The 24,897-nt window shown below is 34.4% G+C and overlaps 1 protein-coding gene across 1 annotated transcript in view; it reads right to left on the reverse strand.

Annotated features, from left to right (window-relative positions):
* Positions 1-24,897, reverse strand: part of SK (small conductance calcium-activated potassium channel) — a 216,065-nt gene that overhangs the window by 62,799 nt on the left and 128,369 nt on the right. The window contains 1 exon segment of the mRNA XM_077443312.1: positions 17,091-17,417. Coding sequence (XP_077299438.1) covers positions 17,091-17,417 — 327 coding nt within the window.

The raw sequence follows: 24,897 nt of genomic DNA on the forward strand, positions 1-24,897 counted from the left end.
ACATGTAAATATGATACTTTCAAAGAATTAAGATCAGTTCCTAAAACTCGCGTAATTTTTGACTGATTACAAGAGAGAATTTGATAATAATCTGATAAGATTCTGACGGTAATACAAGTCAAAATAGTAGGAATATAAGCGACTAGGAACAAGCAAGTAGAAATATCAAGTATTTATCAATATAACTCAGAAATAGTGCTATTATAAATATGCAAATGTTTTAGGTGCAGATAGTATGAGACCAAGTAAATTAAAATGATTTCTTGAAACTAATGCATTCTGGATTGGCAAGCCCAAGTAATTTTTTCAAAGAAAGGTAGAACAGAAGTAAATGTTTAAGAAAATAGTTTCTGTTCTATCAAATATATTTCTAGCATCGTACAAAGTTACTTACAGAGTCGCAAAATGTAAAAAACCATATACAAAAGGAAAGACACTAGTTTTACCAGTAATTATTTATATGGTTGAAATAATGTTCGGCGAATCATATGCGAAACAGTTGAAAGAAGAATTTGTTTTTTCTCTCAATTATATGGGTATTTTTTGTATTTAGATGTTTATATCATTTAAAAATGTGATTGTATTATTCAATGAAATAGAGAGGAAGAGAGAGGAGACATCAAGATAAAATTTTTTTCAAGATTAAGTTTGGAAGCCACTGGTTTAACATTTTTATAAAGTTGAATGGTTGTGAATTAATATGTATTATTGTTATATGAATTTTGATCACGATAAGCCATAAAAAATGTATTATACCTATATAAAACTATGTATATGTATATGCATGCAGAACATATTAAGTAAGTTTTCAGTGAAGATACAACTTTTATTTTTGACCTACAACTTTGGTTTGGGTTGCGTTAAACTTATAAGAAAAAACTTTCAAAAAATTATAAAGATTTTTAAATCTCATTATGTAACAATATCAAGTTTTTCTTTTGTACTACGCATAAAAATCTTTTGATTATTTTTTTACATATGTACATCAAATAAATAGGGATTTTTTTTATTTTAAATAATATAATGTATAAATGCATATGATTTTATTTATTTATACTATGAGAATAACGGCATAGCCGATGGACCCAATTTTATATTTTCCCATGATGTCGTTATCCGGTTTCCCCTGAGCGATATCTACGGCATTATGTAAAGGTGTACACATGTATAAAAATTTAATTGGTTACAAATAAATTTTGAGATAAATAGGTTACAAATAAATTAGGTAGGATGGTTTTGCCAATTTTGACTAGGAACCATTTCAACAATGAAATGAGATAAATTAGTAAATTCTGATTGGAGACGATCGATTTGGAGTCACAAATATCTAGTATGAACAGTAGCACTACAGATAATACTCGATATAAATTATTTTCAATCGAAGTCAAGGCAACTTCTGTTAAGTGGTTAGCATTAACGCAACCACCAAGCTGTACTGCTTGGTGGTTGCGTTAATGCTTGGTTGTTGCTTATATTATACTGGTTGTATAATATAATCATTTAATATAATATTTTTGAATATTGAAAACTATTTCTAGAAATATTCTAGAAGAAGTTTAGAAAAATTACCTATATAAATGGACACGATTCGTCAACGATTCCCGCATTCAAGATTCATAATATGAAATATAGGACTTTAAAATTTTTTCAAAAATATTTTATGACTATGATAAATATACTAAAAAAAGACATGGAAAAATGTACATACATGTATATTTAATAAATGGGTTGAATTTTAGGATCACACACAAACTTGTTAATTTACCGATAAGTATATCCGGTTTATTGAATATTTCACGAGGTCAATCAATCTGCTTAACGATCAATTACGAAATGGCTCAATCAAACGAACAAATCACCAGTCGAATGAAAGGGTTTGTTTGCTTCGCGGCTAGAAAAGCGATCGTAACGGAATCGTAAATCATTTCCGTGTCACAAATTCATCAAAACGTCACCCTTTCCCTTGCCCTGAACCAGATATGTAATGGAAGTGGAAAATCGGAAAAATATACAGCACGAAAATCGAGGAAATTGGGCTACGGCACCGATGCATACAAATAGCTAATTATTTACGTATGAATTCAAAAAAGTATACACACACGCCGAATATGCTTTAATTTTTATAATTTCGGCATGAAAACGAACCAATATGTAACTGACGAATATAATAACAAGAAAGCTAATATTTCACGTTTTTGATCGCATTCGAGCTCATATGTTGAAGTATATGTACATATGTAAATATTGAGAACGGAATATTAACCAATTTTATTTACATATATACATATGTATGCATTATATGTACAATAATATGCATAGTATTTATTACGAAAAATTAAAATAAATTTTTGACATGAAAATGCAATTCATGTAGTAACTTTGCAATTATGATACTTAGTGATGAAAACATTTTTTTATGGGTTTTCACCTAAAATTAAGTGTTCATAGCATTGTCCGATGTTCACTGCTCTAAATACACTTCAATTTAATAAGTTTGATGATTATACGGCAATTCCACACTGCCATTAAATTTTATCCTCGAGCATGTCGGTTATACGGGCCATTATGCTATACCTGTGCAGAATTGGGTCGCCGTTTGAACTATTCCCGCAGGTAATTTCCGCCAAGGAATTCCATCATAATAAACATGAGTATTACAAAAAACATATCGCATTGGGCAAAAGTGAAAGTATCGATAGGCAAATTCAATATTCAGTTCGGTACTTAAGCGGCGAGTTTACGGTGTAAGGGTGGGTTCAGATAAGAGAACAGGGTAAACAGGGCATCGCATAAAGGGAACGCTCCTATGGACCTTGACATGTAAACTGCCAAATAGGCCTATAGGCCTAGCAAAACCCTGTGCCAGATTTATAAATATTAAACAGTGGTTAGTTGGAAGCGAGCCTAACGATTCCGCCTATTGTTCGATGTTGTCATCTCGTTTCGAGTGAAAATGTTTTATTTTTCTATGTAAGGAATGAAAGCCGATAATTTTCTCTTCAGGGGTGTTTATAAAGGCCTTTTTTATTTTCTCCAACAAATGTTCGACTATAACGTTTTATTTGAGAGAGCTTTATTAATTTTATGAGTGAGATCTAACATATGTACATATATGTACTAGTATATTGGAATGACTAATCGTTTTAGCTTTTTTTTGTATTTTACGTTTTACTTTTTGGAGATTTTAAACACACTAGTGTACATATAAACAATTTGTTGAATAACAATTATTGGGTTTTCAATTGCTTTCCATTATAATAATTGTATTATCTCATTATTGTCATGTCTATGTACATATAATGAGTATGTGTAAAATTCTCTTTCCTATTGAGGGAAAATGTGACAAAAACCGTTATAATGCTTCAAGAAATCAGTAACATAACCCAGTGGTTAACGTATAAAGCTATCAACTGAGGGGGTCATGGGTTAAATCCCTGGCCTGGTGTTGCTGGCCAGACCTTGGATATATGTGACTCCAGGTCGATTGTTTCCTATCAGAGTATGCCAATTTATTTGATTCCATTGATTAGCAACCTACCCTCATTTTTCACCATTATTATAATTTCAAAATTTAAAAGAATATAATTTAAAAACTTATAATAATAATGTTATAAATTTATATAAAGGACAAATTTGGCTATAGGTGTCGCTTCGGGACAAAGCCCGTCATGGTAAATATAAATAAAAAAAAATGAAAATAAAAATAGTGAAGAGTCACAATCTATACATTAGTATCGTTTGATCCAAAAAAGCGCGAAAAATCAAACCCAATGTGATGTACATATGTAATTATTCAGTTGCAAATGGTAAATTCTGGATAAAAAGTCCAACAAGAGTATTTCCTCAAAGTTTAGAATTTATTTTATGCAAAGAAAAGTTCAGAAATTAAGCAGACAGGAGATTGGTTCTTGCACTCGTAATTAGAAACCACAAAATGTTCAATGTTTATGAAAAAAAAAAACTGGAATGACCGTTTTTTCCCATCCTTACTATTGAACTGATCTGGCTGTATTTCCTTCCCTCGATTGTTAAGAGAACTGAACGGAAAACGTTTTTAAGATATGGAATGGGTTTAACAGAAAACGACGGAAGCGTGAAAGGACAAAATTGAAGGGTTCCACAAAACGTTATGATAAAGGCATTACATCTAATGGCAAAACTCGGTTAATGATGATTATATAATATTAAAGTGTTAAAATTACAGCTATTATTGAGTACCGCTCAGATGTACGAATTTTATGCTAACAGCTTTTTTTTTTCAATAAAATCGATAAATTGTAAGCATCCTTTAAATTCCTCAATAAGCTTGCTGTCGATACAAAAATTCGACTAATTTATCAAAATGTTTTGAATAATTTGGGCGGATATTTGCCTAGCTTAAAGGGTTTAAGGGGGTTTTGGTACGGGGTTTCACCTTAATTTCCGCACCACGTTTATCTTCCACATCCTTCGAACTGTTGAAAAGATTTGAAGGGTCCCCAATTAACCCTTTTTGGGGTCCGGGTTGCGTAAATCCGGTCGCGAACCGGAAGCGATATTTCGCCCCGTTCAAACCCGCATTACGACATTGAAAAGTCGGCTTAGATAGCGTTGGACACGCTCATCAAATTAGGGACAGGATACATGCTTTGTTAATAATATATAATACACGTGTGTGGACAGCGAATACAGTATTTTCATTATGAAAAATGAACGGACGAACAGCTAGAGTATTACCGCGTAAAGGGTGTGTTATTAAGTAATTTGTAAAACATCATCTTCTTTGAAGATGTGTACTTGAGACGTGTCACATTTTAGCTCTCCCCGACAATGGCGTCAGGTCTGTCTAAACGAGCTTTGTCCCTCCCGGAAACATACATATCTCGTTTTGAAAAGCTCTGCAATTTTCTGCACAAGGTCTCCCCACGGGGGTCATATAATCGAGAGCGGTATAATATAATATAACGAAATATATGTGATATGTTTTAAAGTACGCGACCTACTTAATCTTGCTCTAAAATAATGTGAAATTGTAGCCAGAGCGCGTTCTTTTGTCGCGTTTCGCAGTCGAGGAAAAATTGAGATCGTATAAAACGATCTGTTTGAAAAATGTTAAGGTAACGAGCTGAAACTTACTGATAATAGAAGTGAAGACTCACATGTAATATAATACATAGCCTGGCAGTAGCTAGAAGGACTTTTTCGTATAATTATAAAAATATATAAAATTACATACCCAAGGGACTGAAAATAGAGAAGCTCCGTATGGCAAAAACGATCTCATTAAATTATAACAAAAATAATATTTTCTTTTTATATATTAGCGTAGATGAAAGCTATGTATTATGTTTCATTATTTTATATTAGTGTGTTTATCAGTAGGATTTGTTCAATCTCGCGTAATGAACTTGCCTAATGAATATGCAAGGAAATTTTTAGTCTAGCAATACTAACCAATTACGCTAAAGTTGTGCAATCGAATTTAATGAAATTCTAGTTGTCGAAGCTGTTTTATATTTTAAAATGCACGACACGTCGACAAAGTTTTATCGCCAGCCATAAATTTGAACCCATCCTTTTAGCAACGACTAGGTAAAACATGTTTAGCAAATCTGCGTAATGCTACCAAAATAAGTGGGAATCAAAACATAAATTCTGAAAAGTTTTACACGTGCGTGTAATTTTTTATGATTTTAGCAAGCATTTTCTTTATAAATTTGCATATTTCTGTTACTGTTTACGTAAATTTTATGCGCTCAACTCTCTCTATTTGAATGCGATGGAAAACTTTTCATTCGGGTACTTTCTAAGACTTCATCTTTCATCAAACAACTCAACCAAATAAACAATATAAATAATTGGACGTTTCTTGAATTTCGAAACAACAATAAAAGTTTTTTGTAAAGGCGGTCGAGGAAAACATGTCTAGAGTAATGGAGAAATGGAACAAAAAAAGTGGGCTTTAAAAATTCATTGAAAAAATTAAGGAAAACTGACGGTCATTTCTTTATATAAGAAAAACAATAAGTTAAAATGCGTCAAAAAATTATGTAATAATGTTGGGCATCTATAGAATTAAATTATAGTAGATACTAAGAAATGAAAGACAATAACTTGAATCCAGCTAGTTTCATTAATGCTAACCACCGAGAGGTTCCCGGGTTGACCTCGATTGAAAAGAATTTATTCGGAGTATTTCTGCAGTGCTGCTGGTCAGACTTGGGTATGTATAGCTTGTCAGACTTGTGATTTATATTATATGATTTCATTGTTGAAATGTTGCTTCATCGAATTGGTAATAACTATTCTACCTACTATTTGAATATGATTTCAAATTTATATATGTACATACATACATATTGTTTCATTTATTTTTACATACATATATACATATATACCATTCAGTTCTAATAGGTAAGCCCCAATACGCCCTTTTTAGCCAATTAATTACAAACATTGCAGCATATTTTATTTCATAAATCGTTGTATTTCGAAAGGCTGAAGAACAAGAAATTAATGAATAAATAAATAAATAAATTAATTCATGAAGACATCTATGGATTTACACTCTAACATATTTTTTTTTACATATTGTATATAAATCAAATTCAGATATTTGTGACATAGCGGGTAGGATGGTTTTTGCCGAGTTGATAGAACCGTTTCAACAATGAAATTAGATAAATTGACAAACTTTGATAGGAAACGATCGACTTGTGACTTGGAGTCACAAATATCCAAGTGTGATCAGCAGCATTAAATATTAGCACGGGATCGAACCCGGTAGCCTCTCGCTGCTAAACATAAACGCTACCACCCAGCCATACTGCTGGCTGCACAAGTATATACATATGTACAAGTTTAATACCATAGGTGTTGCTCAGGGGCAACTCGTAATGGCATCATGGTGAAATATAAATAAAAAATTGTATATAAAACTACATGTACATATATATAGCACATATATCAACATAGTTGACTTATATGCAACACTCATCCCACGACAGTATTTCATCCTTATTCGTCGTCTCGCAGGGACGTGCTTCCAGTTTTAGGAAGTATTACTTCTCAAGAAGACATCCATCGGGAGTAAGCTCAAAATTTACTACCCATAACCCAAGGAGAAGGTAGCGGTCGTGCGTGCGTTGCGAGAACAAAACGCACGAAGTACGAGCAAATAATAAATATTTTTCCAGATATATACATACATATGTATGTATGTAGGTATTTTACGCACATATTTTACGATGCAACTCGTCTTTGTTGACCACCTGTGGCACTCGGTGTAAATCGAGCGACATTTGTTTTGAAAAATCGCTATTTTGGACTACGTGGAGAGGAATCCAATTAGTTATTGAGTAAACCCGTGATGTCACCCGTCGTTGCATCCAATTTGGACCACGTAATCCTCACACGTGGGATTATTCAGCTCAGCGCAGAGTTTCTGAGTTACGCTGCCCCCTGAATCTTCCTATCAAAATGTCATTTGAAATTCGAATACCAACTTCAGCGGGATTACGAAAGCTGCACCAGCGTAATGTCGTCAACGCTATTAAATTTGAACTGTCTACTACTGCTGGTATGGAAATTCCGGAGGATCGACTTTGAATTCAATGAAACTGCATTTCCCAATTCAATTTATTAATGTAAGCCGTTTAATATATATTAAATTAATAAGGTACTGGTAAATAAGTTAAATATTTTATGTCAGTACTATTGCACTGTTACTAAAACATATGTATATATACATAAATATGTATGTATTAGTAACAGCAGCATAGCTCGGTCGTTAAGCTTCTGCTTAGCGTCAAGAAGGTGCCGGGTTCAATCCCTGAATGAAAATGAGTTTTTCAGAGTATGCTGTTGGTCAGACCTGGATTTGTGACTCTAGGTTGATCGTTTCCTATCAGAGTTTGCCAATTTTCTCTGATTTCATTGTTGAAACGGTTCCCGGAAAAAAAAAATTGGCTAAAAATCCTTCCTACCTACTATGTCACCACTATTTTTGAAGTTTGATTGATGTACAATAAAATTTATGTACAATTCATAGATGTCTCGTTAATTTGCGAGTTTTTCAGTGTCTCGCAATTCAACGACTTGTAATAAAAATGCTGTATTTGTATTTATAATTGGCCAGGAAGGCGCATTGGGATTTACCTGTAAGGCCTTCCTGGTATATATGTAAATAAATAAATATGTATATGTATATATTTCTTTTGCTACATACTTCATTGGATATGAATAAAAAAAAACATATAAAAAAAATGTTTTTCAAAAACTAACCTCTTCTATATTTTGTTTATAAAATTAAGACAATATATAAAAAAACTAATTAAGAAATAAACCAATTCTCTCCGTAAATTTTGATCATTAGTAAGGCAAAGTGCTCAATCTGCCATAGCGAGAGAGGGGCGAAAAGGGAAAAAACGATCAGAACAGTGTGGACAAATGGGACAGTGTGGACGATAGACGTCACCGTCAACGATAGACGTCACCGTGAAGGAAGATGCAGTATTTTCAAACGTGTCTATTACGATTATTTCTCACCATGGTAATGGCGGACGTCATTTCCACTTATATTGATGACCAAACCGAGCAAAATGGCAAAGTTTGACAACGATCGGATAATAACCCAAAACTTCGTCATACGACAAAATCGATTCTGAACTTAGAAGAGGTTAGTAGTAATTAGTAAAAAGGTTCTTCGCAATCGTTACGGACAAACTGCAAAAATATAACAATTCATATCACATAGGTATAAATACATCTTGCATAAGATATTCCCACATTTTTAAATATTCCAACCGAATGGCTTTATTTCCTCAATAAACCCATCCGTATAAACGTCATTGCGTTATTGCCCGAGCCTGAAACTGTCACACGGGGACATCCCACAGCGTCCGAGGGTCGCCTGAAAAATTTACACACGCATACTTTTAACGAAGAGATACCACTGTCGTCTGAAATATTTTCGGGAACACGAAAACAGCCGGGAGCAGAAGCCGCCCTACTGCTAACAACTCGTTCTATGAATATATTATTATCTTGTTCGCGGCGGGTCGTAATCCACACCCGGCACTGCGAGGAACACCTCAACCCCCTCCCCCTATAATGAGAACACATAGGTACTGGAAACCTAGGTCTGTAGGAGACCAGCTAGTCCTTTGTACCTTATTGTTTGGACCGCAAGCCGGGACTAGACCGCTCGTATCTGTTTAAACTTGGGATTAGTACCGTATAGTGTTCATACGCCTGCGGTCACACGTTGCTAATTTGTACCTCGTCTTTGGCGACCCACTGTCCATTAAAATTTCAATAATTTTAGCTGATATACATATAAACGCAGGAATTGATGTTTTAAATCAATTCCCGGAAGATCCTTTTAGAGCTGCTTTTAAACAAAAACCAGTAAACTGTTGACCTACTAAACATGTAATATGTGTATAGAGAGGAGCTAATTACAACTCCTATAGTATAATTTAGACCTGCATTAGTAAAAGTGGAGCTTAACTGAGTTATGCTATATTTAAAGGGATTATAATGCTTTTGCTTGCTTATTTAATGATTGCATTATAACTTCAAAGAGGTTAAATTAATACAATGAAAAAAAGACAATGACGTAAAACTATGTATGTATACTATGCGATGTATAATTTAATTACATTATGAATGCCCAGGATGATGAATCGCAAAGAACAAAGGATATCAATTTATTTTTTGCTCTTAAATATAGTGCTGAAAGCTTAGTTTCAGGAGAGATTAAACACGAGGTGCGAGCAAGAAAAATTGTATACACAAAGTTAAATTTAAAATGAATAGCATAGCATCAATCATAATTTGTCAAGATTTTATAATGAACTTTCTATTTAAATATTAATACATTATTTTATGATGCTTTATATTTTAATGCCGCATAAAACACAATGTAAATTATGTACTCGAATAAAAGCAGCTTTGCAGGGACTTTATAATATTTGATTAAGTTGCAAAAACTGTTCTTTTGCGGCATTGTTTCAAAGTGTGATCATTAGTGGCCGTTGTCGGTAGCAGCAATAGCACCTTTTATGGGGTTTGCGGGGGTGATTTCAACATTGTAACCCTGAGATGGATGGTGGTCAAAGTGGCAAGTTTGTATCGCACAATAGACAGATTAAGGTTAGAACCCTTCGCTGTTTAATTGTTGAAACGGCCCTTTTGTCAGTTAAAGTGGCCCGTTGTGGGGCCTCATTATCGCCTTTAAGTTCGAGCGCGCATCACCGAATTACGTACATAGTGAGTACCAAAAACGAGTTCGATGAAAAAACCAGGTCACAGTCATTTCAGTATCTGTGACAAGGCTCTCAGTGGTCCAGAGGCTGGTTTCTGACTTTGGGATGATATATCAGGATACAATCTATTTTTTTTATGTAGGGATGGGAAACGGTCGTTAAGTTCTTATCTGCAAGATGGGGCTAAAACTTCGTTTTTACGAATGGACGATTAATCGATTAAAACTTGAGCCCTGGCAAAACGAGGAAAGTTGCCGAATCCATATTAATTTATTTAAAAAGTTTGCACAAAAGCTGTTTTAATTACGCAATTATGTGAGAATACTCGAATATTCGGTAGTAGAATACGCTTTTTGAATTAATTTCCGGTGAATGCGATTCGCGTTAAAGGTCATGCATACATACATATTATGTTTATACTGTGTATGCGATGAAATTTTTAGGCTTTTATTTTCGGAGGATGTTTTGCCTTATCGTAGCTTCAATCTTTCGTATTGATTATTGGTTGAAGGTTGATGTGTTATTGAAATTTTGATAACATCATATATTACGCCATAAAAGTGAGGGCTTGATCTAAGAATGATCAATGGAAAAATGTTTTTGAGCGTCAAATTACTTTCAACTTGAATGAAAAGAAAAGGTACAAGATATGAAGTTGATTTCCTGTACCAAGTTTTCAATGAAATTACAACCACTCTTCGTTAAATATTCATTGGGGAATATTTCAGACATTTCTAACTTATAACCTTTACATGGAATAAATACGTTTCAAGGCCGACTGAACAATTCAGAGATATAATTTTTAGACGTCACCATCGTTCGCTCCAGGTGAATTTATTGAAATGTTATTCGTGTTTTTCCGATGAAACTTTCTCCATGAAATTTCACCGTTCATAGTGATTCTGCCAGCTTTGCCACACGTGCCGAATTTCGGTTGATCTATTGTGCCAAAGAAAAAGAAGACGAATCAAAAAAGCACTTTGGCTGAATTCCAGTGAGGTCGTGATACGTTTGCGGCCTTTACGAGGAGAATTTTCCTTTACATAGACTGTAAAATAAAGTGCGCCAAAGTCGACACAGAAAGAGTTAATTGTCCGGAAAAGCGTCGCACCCATTACGGAGCCATAGAAGTTTTTTCAATAGCATTCTTTTAAGTATTCGGATGCATTAAAACGAATTAAACTACCGTGAAAATATACTGGATAATGTACATACATATTGTAGTGCGGCCAACACGTGTTTTATTGGCATTTAAATTCGGCTCGTAAAAATCTAAGCATCTCAATCTGCTCATGCTTGTTTCTTACTTTCAAGTTAATTCCTCTATACAAGACGGAATCCTATTATTATTTCAAATTTAGCAACCGTGAAACATTTCATTTGCGAATTAATCGCACAAAGTAGAAAATAATGCCCAAATTTTTTTCAAACGCGGACGCTCAAAATGCGCTTCAAGTTAAAACTTTTTAAATAAAAGAGAGTTTTCAGAAAACTTTTCAAAGAATAAATTTAGGTTTTCTATTTAAGATAAATATACCCTTTGAGGAAAAAAAGGCTTATGACAGAAATTGTGAACGTTTGACAACTTCCATACCACAAATTCAAAACACCAACGGTAATATCCGAAACAGTAAATATAGAAGATGCGTTTATTATATTGCAACGTGGATATTAGGCGATCGGTGTTCGTCAACTGGTTTACCAGCACAGATTGTCTGTTCGCGACTAAAATGCCCTGGGAACCATCGACTAATTGTTTCTTTGTGTTGCATATACACGCTGTGTATAGTATTCGGAGGATTTGTTCCGTGCTTCACTCGGAGCTGACTGGTCAACGGATCAAAATTTAACTACATCTACCATTTCTATGGCAACTCCTCCATACGTCCACGTTACAATATTGTATAACATACATACATGCATACATACAATTGATATTTAAAAAATTGGGCTTTAGATTGAATCATTAAATACTGAAATATTAAATCGAATCATATTTGAAATATTAAATCGAATCATATTGTATACAGTCAAAGTATACTGTATATTGTATACAGAAAAAAATAACCAGAAACATATGTAGATCACTGTAAATATGTAATGTTTTTGATTGTGTGGTCACGGGTTCTATCTTTGGCTTTGTTGTTGGCCAGACCTTAGATATGTGACTCCAAGGTCGATTGTTTCCTTTCAGAGCTTGCCAATATATCTGATTTCATTGGAAACGGTTAACATTTTTTTATTCAATCAATCATGCACACTCGTCTAACACATTGCTCAAACGCAATAACCGTGCTAAAGAGATCAATAATTATTTATTCATTATTTAATCAGGTATAGATATACCCAATTATTAAACACGATATATATGGTCAAACAATTAACATCTGTGGTGAAATAATTAATTAGCCACAGAGTCATCTATGGATAAATTTTTGCAGCATTTTCTAATCAGCGAAAATCGAGAGTTGCTGAATAGCTCTAATTGTTGCGAAAGAGTTAGATAAAGGTTGCAAATTTGGTGGAGCCGTTTCAATAAAATCACATAAATTGGTAAACTCTGATAGGAAACGAGGAGTCACATATCGAAGATCTGGCCAGCAGCATACGGGATATAAACCGTATCCACAAAATAAATTGAAATTATTACGTGATAGCTATTGATCTATTCTGCTGGTTACAATTGGCAATCTTGTCCTATTTATCGCAAAATTTGAGTTTACAGCATATCACAATTTGTGGATATTGCTATTAATTTGTTGATAATAATTGGCCTTTAACGTAAAATGTTGACCATAGATATCGTGTTAATAAGTTTGTTATTTATTATTAATCTGTAATCCCGTAATACAAACATATTAGCAGCATGGCTCGGTGGTTGCATCTATGTTTAGCACCGAGAGGTTACCGGGTTCGATCCCTTGCTAATCTTTAATATTGCTGGTCAGACTAAAATATTTGTGACTCCAAGTCGATCGTTTCTTATCAGAGTTTGCCAATTTATCTGATTTCATTTTTGAAACGGTTCCTCAAATTGGTAAAAATCATCCTACCCGCTGTCAAAAATATCTGAATTTGATTTATGTACAATATATAAAAATATATGTACAAGTCTACATCCATATACTTGTGTTCTTCAGCTTCTCGAAATACAGCAATTTATGTAGTAAAAATGCTGCAATGTTTGTAATTAATTGTCTAAGAAGGCGTATTGGGGTTTACCTGTTAGGCCTTCCTAATATATATCTATGTAAAATAAAAATAGCATCATTAAAAATCATAACCTTTCAATAATTTTACAAAGAAATAATTATCCTAACTCAAGATGATTTTTCGTCAACATATACTTTCCCATTATCTAGCATCGTCCGCGAGTGTTCATCATCAGAATAACATCTTTCAAATGATTACACAATGTTAAAATTATGCGATGGGTGTTTACAAGGTCGATCAAAATAGTGAACAGAGATAAATACTATCGCATGTCCGATTAGGGTTGTGCTTACTAAATATTTCACGGCACAAACAAAACAAAAAAAATCGTAACAAATGAAAGTAGAGACACGGTATAATTATTCAACAAAGTTGATGAGCGCGTGTCGTCATTACATACAGTAATAATTAATTAAGGCCGCCATAATAACGACGGGCATAACTCATAGAACGACCCTCGTGCGCATCACACACGTGCGCTTTTAATGCTACGCCAATAATTCACACGATTTTCCCAGTGAAAAATTGGCCGAAACCACATTCGATGTGAAAAATTTCCCAGGATAACGGCGGCAATAAAAAGGATATAATAATGGAGTGGGGAAAGGGAAAGACGTCTGTCGATCATTCGAACTCTCTTCGAGCTGTTGATGTATGACTCAATCTGCAAACGCTTGCGCAAAACTTTTGCCCGCCAACATACATACATATGTATGTACATATGTAAAATATCACACGGAACTATACAATATCATTACTTATATTACCAGTCGTGTATTTCCGTTTATTTTCTGCGCGTGTTCGTATCCGGCGTATAATAATCGAATATGTTATGCGAGCTCAAACCGAAATTTATCGCGTCCATTTCGCAAATTGGAAAAGTGGTCCGGTACGAGAAACAAAACAGAGAAGCGAAAGTAGCGAAATTGTGCTCTTCCATCTAATTAAAGGCGGAAGTGGGTTAAATTACACGCAAAAGCACCTTTATATACAAGTATGTATATTCGAATTCGTGGAACAGGATAATTCAGCCTGGCTTTTCTTTTACAACGGTGGAATTCATCTCGAACTCTCGAACTTAAGACACACGTGTTTGCCGCACACGCCGAACTAGTTTTGATACTTCCGGAAATTTATTAGGAGAGTTATTCTTTTCACTGCGTAGTTCAAGGTCTTGTGTATAAACTCTCAAGCAAATCAATGAAAATATTGAAGATGATTCAAGGGGATATCAACCGCAGCTTCGTGAGAATTGATCAATGCGCTATATGAAAGAAAATATGCGAAAATCCCACACATCAATCGAACAAAAGGAAATCCAACAAGTTTACAAAGAAATCACTTTTTTTGTTGAAGTATCTTTATATGAAAGAACAAAATTAGATTTCTGAAGAATTACTCATATGTACATCAATCGGTCTCTGTGACGGGCCCGAATGTGAAACGGCCGAAAACGCAAATATCGGAAGGCAAAGATCGAAAATCGAAAGATCTTAAGTCGAATGATCAAAAAAAGGGTGCATGGTAAACGGTACATTCTCAATTAATTTGCGCGAGCAGGATACAACAGGAACAAGAGGAACAGGCTTTTCCTACCGTATTAATTTGCGCGCGCAGAATTAATTTCAATCGAGGCCAACCCAGAACTTGAACATGGGAACCTTGCGATGGTTAGCATTAACGCAACGACCGAGCTATACTGCTGGCTATTATAATAAAAACCATACAAAAAAACAGCAGCAGCTAGAATCTTCCAAACGAACAGAAATACTTCCGAATTTATTTAATCGAGGTTAATCCAGGTCATGAACCGGGAAAATCTCGGAGGTTAGCATTAATGTAAACACCGACCTGTACTAATTTCTAAAATTTCCCGCTAGTCAAAATCACCGGGAAAGAAAAATGCTATTTTATAACTACATATATATGTATGCTATTTTATAACTTAGACACATGTGGTTGAATAGTCTTATTTTTCTTCTATTGCCAAATCCGTATTCGGACGTAGGCGACAACCATCGGCAGACATCGTTTATGACCCGTGCGAATTCTTCCCTATCATGGGCAAGCCGAAATAACTTTTCGAGACCGAGTCTCATCCATGATCTGATGTTCCGGAGCCAAGACAGCTTCTTTCTCCCAAGCCACCGTTTGCCTTCTATTTTCCCTTCTATGATTGTTTGTAGAAGGCGATATTTGGGGCCGCGAATAATGTAGCCAAAGTATTCCATCTTACGGCGCTTCACCGTGTCAAGAAGCTCTCTCTTTTTATGAAGAAGCTGGAGGACTGTTTCGTTTCTTACATACATGCTCCATCCACGAGATCTTTAGCATCCTCCGGTAACACCACATTTCAAAGGACTCTATCCTGTTCATAGATGCCACTAACAGCGTCCACCTTTCGCATCCGTACAGCAAAACTGACCAAACATAGGAGTGCAGGACTCTTAAGCGCAATTCCATAGACAACCTTCGACAACACTAAACATTTTTCATGCTGCCGAAGGCATTTCTTGCTTCGGCTAGTCTAGGGATCCCAAATCCGAATATTCGAATACTTTTTATAAGAACCTATTTTTTATTTTCAATCTACAACACATTTAATTCTATTTGATATTCCGGATAATGATTCTCTTAAAATTTTAATAATATCTTGAACTTCTTAAAATTAAAAATAAATATTTAAAAGCTACTATTCGATATTCGAATATATTCGAGAATACATATCACTATATCTATATTTATCGACTACACCAGTCTTTTAAATGTCAGAAACAGCTTTGGTATAGTTTCAAGCTGCTTCATGTATTATTATATCTTCACGGCACGACTTTGTGAACAAAGTCGCAAAACACGTACTATCTCTATGAAACGCATGTATGTATCGGTCTCAGTGACGGGCCGGAATGTGAAATTACCGAAAACGCAAATATCGGAAGGCAAAGATATTGTTGCGTAGGGGTGGGTGGAGGATCCAAGTAAAAGGCCAACAGTCGTATCACAGCATTTATTGATGATTAAGGAGTTACACGCACTGTCACCGCTCAGTCCAGAATGCATTATATCGCCTACGTACCGCCTTATAAAGGGTAGATCTCTCAGGACGCCTAATCTGTTTACCTGTTGTATAGTCACGTATTCGGATATGTATTTCCAAGACATTGGGTCTTCCCGTACCGATTCTGAGAAATAACTAATAACGGTCATTGTTTAGCCTAAATGCACTTAGAGTCCAGATATAATCTTTGGAAGTAAGTGCATGCATTTAGTTAATCCGATAACAGATATCCGTTGGTCTAAGTGCAATTCGCTCAATCCGCGGCGTACGTAACAATATTTAATATTTATTTTTTAGAATATTTATTTTTTAGAATATTTATTTTGTAGATATTTGCGTTTTCGGTAATTTCACATTCCGGCCCGTGAGGTAGACCCGTATGTATGTATGTATGTAATTCCTATTATAGTTTAACCCGTGTCTGAATATTGTTATTATTATTATAGTAAGAGGTTTAGTTCGTTTGACAATGAACAATATCAAGGAAGCAATTGGTAGCTTGGCAACCGAAAAACACGTACAATGAATATCAATCAGGTTCTAAGGTATAAATGGTATGAAATGGGACTTACCTTGGTGTAAACGCCAGCGCTCGAGAGCTCATTTTCGATGACCATGACGACGATGCCGAACATGCCCATGACGAGGGCGTAGTCGCTGATGCGTTTGCGTTTTTCAAAGAGCGCCTTCCTGCGCCCTAGCCGGTATCCGATGTTAGGCTTGTGTCGTGATAAAGGCGTAGGTTTGGCCCTCTCGTCTGCGGTGCGTGGGTACTCGGCGTGAACGCCTACTAAGGCTATGGCAGCTTCCTCATTACCCCCGGCACCTCCGCCCTCGCGACCCCCGGGGCACCCCTTCATCGCCCCCGGAATCGACACAGTCGACACCGGCTTCCGTAGCTGAAACAATTCACACAAAATATTTAATCTCCACGTCAAAGTGTCAAAAGTATCAAATATCAATAATTAACCCATTCGGCTGAATCCTACCCACCAACTATGTATACATATATACATATGTACATTATCTTCATGATTTGTTTTTGTTTACATTTTGTTTTTTTTTTTGTTTTTGTTTTTTTAGCTGAACCCGGCATGCGTTGCAATGCCACAAAAACGCATGCAATTCCAGTTCCCGTTCCCGTTTCAAGTGATGGTTGGAGCTCAACTAACGTCTCTTCAAAGGCGTGTCGTCATAAACCAACTGGTAACGTGGTTACCAACGAACACATTTCCTTGACTACACAATGGCGCTTCAAACTGTCGCGTTAGTAAAATCGTAATTACGAATATTATTATTAAGAGGTTTTTTCACGTTTTTTTAACAGTAAACTTCCCGGACATGCATACAACAAATTCTGAAAGTTCCATCGTAATCGATTGAGTAGTTTAAGAGCCTACACGAGACAGACAGATATTCAATTTTATATATGTATATGTGTAGATATATAACCAGCGGCGTGGACTAGTGGTTAGTATATTATGCTTTCTAGTAGAGTGGTCACGGGTTCGAGTCCCACTAGAGTCCCGCGGTTGGCCAGACCTTGGTTTGTGACTTCAGGTCGATCGTTTCTTATCAGTTTTCTAATTTTTCTGATTATCATTGAAACGGCATCTCCTTTCGTATCTCTCTTGCTAATCTCAAGTTACTCAGCATCTTGAGGTTTGCCAATTTGATTATAAAATTTCTCTATAGATGTCACTGTGGATGTTTGTATGAATTCGCATTGTATACAATGCTTATGTATATAGATTGTATTGTATCTGTTTAAATGCACTCGTCATTTTGGAGCGATCTGTAAAGGCGAGTGTTCATGTTCTATGAAATAAATAAATAAATATGCATATGTATGAAAGTATTATCCTTGAAATAATTGTGAATAAATACAATAATCGTATATTATTTGTGACTTGGAGTCACAAATATCCAAATCTGGCCAGCAGCATTAAATATTAACATGGGATCGAACCCGGCAACCTCTCGGTGCTTAACATAAACGCAATCACCGAGGCATGCTGCTGGCTAACAAAATAAAAAAAAAAACGTAAAAACGATAAGATTAAATAATTGCTTTAAGATAAATATTGACATCATTAGATTCACTATAAAAACCGTACCCGAAGTACGAGAGTCAGACATAATATCCGATTCAACGAGTTAATACATCGATTTAATCAGCACGAGCGTAAGTTCTTAATAGTCAATACAGTGAATGCGAAAGCTCTTAATAAATAGTTTTACGCGTTCAAGTTCATCGTTCCAGTATTAAGATAAGTTTAAAAAGTGTTTTTCGAATATACTAACGTGATAGTTAAAGACTTGTGAAGAATAAAAGATTCAGTGCTAAAATAGTCTCTTTTATTATAACTTACATATATCAGAACTTTAAAATAATAAAAATTGATTGGGATATTGACTGAGTCGTCATCATCTCAATCAACTTTTTAAAAATATGTACAAACAACCCCTAGAACGCGACAGTATGTATAGTAAATAAATGTATATAGTGCCATGACAAGTTGCCTTAAATTGATTCTTACGTATGTAATACATTTAATTTTATTTTATTTTATTTTATTTTATTTTAAAAAATCAATACCACAGAGACTTGACAGGTTGCCCCAAAGCGTCAATGTGATTTTAATACAAATAATAAAAATCATAAAAATTACAAAAAAAACATCATAAAAAAAATAATAAAAATCATAAATAAAAAAAAAAACATAAGAAAATAATAAAAATCATAAATAAAAAAAAAACATCATAAAAAAATAATAAAAATCAAGTAAAAAATATGTACACAAAATAAAAACAAAGAAATAAGATTGAAAAATTTATATCCTGCTATTTAGGATGTGTTCCACCAACTCAACATAACTGGCATCGAATAGGTCCAAGTAATGTGCCAGTAAGTTAAGGAGTCGAACAGCTCTCGAGAGGGGGGAGTTCATGAGCACGTTTGATTTAGCCCTAATTGGTAAAAATATATCATGTTTTCTTAAAACTCTACGATTTTCCGGGGCCCAGAATTTTAGTTTCTCCAGGATAGTGGGATTGTGAATCTCTCCTCTAAGTAATTTTACGAAATGTTTCCCAAGAAATAAATCTCTTCTCTTTGCCAGGGAGTTGAAACCCAAAGATCCCAAGACAAAGGCACTAGGGAACAGATATGGATAAAATCCAAATGTCTTCAGATATAAAAATCTAAGGAATTTCCTTTGGACTCGTTCCAACATTAGAGAGTAACGAAGTTGATAGGGAGACCATATAATGGAGCCAAACTCGAGCACACTGCGAACTAATGTACAATATAAGAGACGAATGGCAGTGAGCCCTAGTTCGGACGAATTACGGATTACGAATCCAAGGATTTTTGTTGCCCTATCACAGATATTCTCAATGTGAATGTTGAAACTCCAACTATTTTCGAAGACTATTCCCAGATCAGATATAAATAATTCTCTCTGAAGAAGAGAATCATGAAATTTATACGGATATTTAATAGGAGAACGAGAACGAGAGTAAGAAATGACCCGACACTTTAGGATATTGAAGGGAAGTTTATTAACATTAGCCCATTCATAAATAGAATTCAAATCCTCTTGCAAATAAAGAGCGTCAGGTAAATCAATTATTCTCTTATAGATTTTTAAGTCATCCGCATATAATAAAAATTTAGAATGGTGAATAGAAGATTGAATATCGTTAATAAATATTAGGAATAATAAAGGGCCAAGATTGGATCCTTGGGGAATCCCAGAAGTGGCAACATACTTATAAGAAAAGCAACTCCCAAACTTAACGAATTGACGTCGATCCTGTAAATAAGAAATAAAAAGACCAACAAGATTATAAGTAAATCCAATAAAACTTAATTTACTAACCAAAATTTTATGATCAACTTTATCAAACGCCTTCTCAAAATCAGTATATATTACATCCATTTGATTATTACAATCCAAAGTGCTGGTTATGTCATTAGAGAAACATAACAAGTTTGTAATAGCTGATCTGGCCGGACGAAAGCCATGCTGCTGATCAATGAGCATACTTTGAAAGTGATTAAAAATGTATCTGTGTAATATTACCTCAAACATTTTGGCTGGCGCTGACAAGATAGTTATTGGTCTGTAGTTCCTTACACAAGATTTATCGTCCTTCTTATGAATAGGAGTTACTTTAGAGCATTTCCATAAATTGGGGAATGAAGAGTTCCTTAGAATTAAATTAAAAATGAATTTTAAAGGTTCTAAGAGACTAACCTCACATCCTTTTAGGATGTAATTAGGGATGGAGTCAGGACCGGAAGAATAAATATTTTTTAACTTTAGAAAGCCATATTTCAGATCGGAAGAGTCAAGATGATTAATCGCTAAAGTGGGGAAAGTAAATTCCGAGTCATTGGTAGGTTCCATGGAATCAGTAGGATTATTGAAAACTGATTTAAAAAAGTCGGCAAATCCATTAGCAATGTTTTGATCACCCTCTAACAATCCAGAATCATTGTACATAATGGTCGACTTTACACGATTTACACGTTTAGAATTGATGAAGTTCCAGAATTTCTTAGGGTTTTTAACTATGGAACTTTCACAATCAGCTACATAAACATTATATGAATTATTAATTAATTTCTTAATTTCCGTACGTAAAATACGGAAATTATTTAAGATAAGAGGATTGCTCGATTTCTTCCAGAGTTTATGTGTTTGATATTTACTTTTTAAGAGATTAATAATTTCTTTAGTAAACCAAGGCGGATAAATCCTTTTACTCGTCACTAATCCTTTCAACCGAAAACAATCATTAAAAATAGAATATATAATGTCATAGAAATTAGAGAGGGCCAAATTAACATCTTTGCACTCATAAACTCGCTCCCATTGACAATTACAAAGAATATCATTTAAATATTTGAAATCAACATTTGTAAATATGTACATATATAAATTTGAAGGCATATTCAAACAGTGGTGACAGTTATAGGTATATGTGAGCCAATTTCTGAGGAAACTGTTCGAAGTTAAATCAGATAAATTTCCAAACTCTAATAGGAAACGATTGACTTGGGATGTCACAAATATCTAAATCTGACAAGCATAGCAGAAATACCTATATTTCAAATTGTTTTTAATCGAGGTCTAATTAAAGTAGGGATCCCAAATATTCGTCAACTTCAACTATCCGAATATCGAATAATAAATCAAGAGCTATTCGAATATTCGAATACATTCGAAAATTAATAAAAGGTATTTACATATGTACTAAGCATAAATTAAATTATATTTATACATATATGTAATATATTACAATTCATAAAACATAATTTTAAGAAAATTAAAAAACATAAAACTAAAATACACACACATAAAATATACTATAAAAAAATTATAAACTCCTTCTGCTGTTATTAAAGATGCACTATTTTTGCTTAATTCTTTGATTGCGGTTTTAACGGGAGTAAGAACATCAATTAAAATTTTCAAAATATAAATTTCATTCTTAGAAACAGTATTGAAATTATATTCTTTTAGTGCTATGTTTACACTTTCGTAAACTTGAATAAATCGTCTTATTATAGTTGCCATTGAATTCCACCTAGTTTTTATATCCAATAATAATTTCAATTTTTTATTTTCTTTTTTCATTATAAAATCTTCTAAAAATGTATACTTCACCGATGACTTCTTAAATATTCGTATTATTTTTCTGATGTTTTCTAAATTTTTGTACAGATTATTATCGATTAAAAAGCGATTTTCTTCGAACATTTCTGTATTTAATGAATAAAAATCCGTTTCCTTACATGTACACATTTCATCTTCCTCATTATCTTAATTTTCATCACAATTATCCCCATTACATATTTAATTTTCTTCATAATCGTCGGCTTCTTCGTCATCACTCTTTTCATAATGATTTTGTGTATTTATTTTATAAAAAAATATATACACGAATAATGAATAATGAAAATATATACATTCATTATTCGAAGTTGATGAAATATTCGAATAATGAATGGCTGAAAAATCAGACGAATAATTCGAATACTCGAATATTCGATTGGGATCCCTAGTTACAAGCCTAAAACCTCACAGTTGGTAGTACTATTCATAATATGTATGTACATATGTACATACATATGTACATATGTAGTATATATGTACATATGTATATGCTTACCACTGAGCTATACTGTTGGCTATTCAAGGAATGAAAGTATCAAAAACCAAATTTGTTTCATGACTCGAGAATGGTTGTGTATTTAATATGCACATTTTGGATTTTCAGTCGGGCAAAAGTTTTACTTTCGGTTGTTTAATTTTGTTCATATTTCGGTTTTTAACTTAATATCACTATAAGGATTATAATTCAAAAAGCTTTCAATATGTTTTTATGTACTTGAAAAAGTAAAAATTAAAAAGCAAAAAGGTCCACTTCCGTGTCACCAAATATTTTTTTTTACATGATGTTGATAAAAGTAATATAATTTAATTTTATATTGAATATTTGACATTTGAAAGGCCCAAAAAACTCTACCAAGAGTAAAGTGCGGTTGGAGGAACTTTATTAAATATATTTTTAATATTTGTTTATTTATTTATTAAACAGCAAATTTCTAATTATAATATACAACCAAAAATAACAAACCAAAATTATAACCATAATATAACATAAATATGTATTTTAACTATCAATCTTTTTGCAATAATGTATGAGCGGTTTTTACTTTATCTTTTTGGTAAACATAATTAATTTACTAAAATATATGTATTTATTGATAGCCACGTTGTATCATAAACAATTGCGAAATAAAATCGTTGAGATTATGACGTTTACTATAAACGCGGTCTTAGAAAAAGAAAAATACTTTAACAGTCGATAGGTGACGTCAATTCGAAAGTGTGAGATAAATCTATTTTTGTCGTTTTCAAGCTATTCCAAACCAGAGATCAAGATTTAGTAAATGATTCGAGCCAAGAACTCTTACTCTTATATGTATATATGTATGTATGTACATAGCTATTTTTATCGGATGTATCATAAAGAAGCAGAAGAAGTATCGTAAATGTTCATTAAATTCTGAAATATTGCTGTCGGTTCCCTCATCACTGAGGATCGTGACTATGATGTGCGGTCAACCAGCTGCCTCCATTCAGTTCTAAATTCGGCCAGGCGAAGACTTGCTACCGTGGAAGCGCCCGTCGCTGCAGATACTTGGTCAGTCCAGCGTGCGGGGGATCTGCCTCTGGCTCTTCTGCCTTCGACGCTACCAACCACAACCAACCGCTCCAGGCTCTCCTCACCTCTTCGTGCAATGTGGCCGAAGAACTGCAATATACGTTTCAGGCATATTGTTGACAATCTATCCTTGATTTTCAATTCTTCAAGAATAGACACATTCGTGCGTTTGTCGGTCCAAGGCACGCGCAGTAGCCGTCTCCAGGACCACATCTCGAAGGCATCGATTCTCCGTCTATCCGCCGCCTTCATGGTCCACGTCTCGACACCATAAAGGCAGACAGAAAAAACGAGACTCTTCACGAGACGGATTTTGACAGCAGTTGTAATGGCTCTATTCTTCCAAATCTTCGTTAGTTGTGACATTGCCGATTTTGCTAATGTAATCCGGCGCCGTATTTCCAATTCGCTGCCGCCGTTGTTAGATATGAGTGACCCCAGATAGACAAAATTATCAACCACATCTATACCGTTTAAAGCTGAGTTGTTGTTTTGCAGCTGTTGGTGACGGTCAATTATCATAATTTTTGTTTTGGGGCGGTTTATCTGGAGGCCAAGCACATTACTCTCTGTCTCAACACGACGGATCAGTTCGGCCATTTCTTCATGATTATTAGCTATGAGCGTTGTGTCATCCGCATACCGAAGATTGGATAGTTTTTTTCCACCAATGGACACTCCACCCTTCCAACCATCCAGTGCTCTACGCATTATATACTCTCCATATATATTAAATAGGTCTGGAGATAATATACACCCTTGCCTTACTCCACGTTGTACTCGAAAATTTGTCGAGTTTAGCGAATTGATTCGAACTACTGCATTGTTATCATTATACAAGTTATGTATTATCTTTACAAGATGCATGGGGACTCCCATGTCCAGTAGAACTTTCCACAGATAGTCCCAGTTCACAAATTCAAAAGCTTTTTTATAGTCTATAAAACAAAGAACGGCTGGAGTTTGAAACTCCCGACATTTTTCAATGAGTTGACGTATATTCAGTATTTGTTCCCTCGTCCCTTTGCCTTTTACAAACCCTGCTTGTTCGTTCGGTATTTGCCATCCAAGGTAACTGCTCAAACGATCTTTAATTATATACAGCAATACTTTACTAGAGTGCGATATTAAGGCTAA

Source organism: Arctopsyche grandis, chromosome 12 (assembly GCF_051622035.1).
Source record: "Arctopsyche grandis isolate Sample6627 chromosome 12, ASM5162203v2, whole genome shotgun sequence".
NCBI lineage: Eukaryota > Metazoa > Arthropoda > Insecta > Trichoptera > Hydropsychidae > Arctopsyche > Arctopsyche grandis.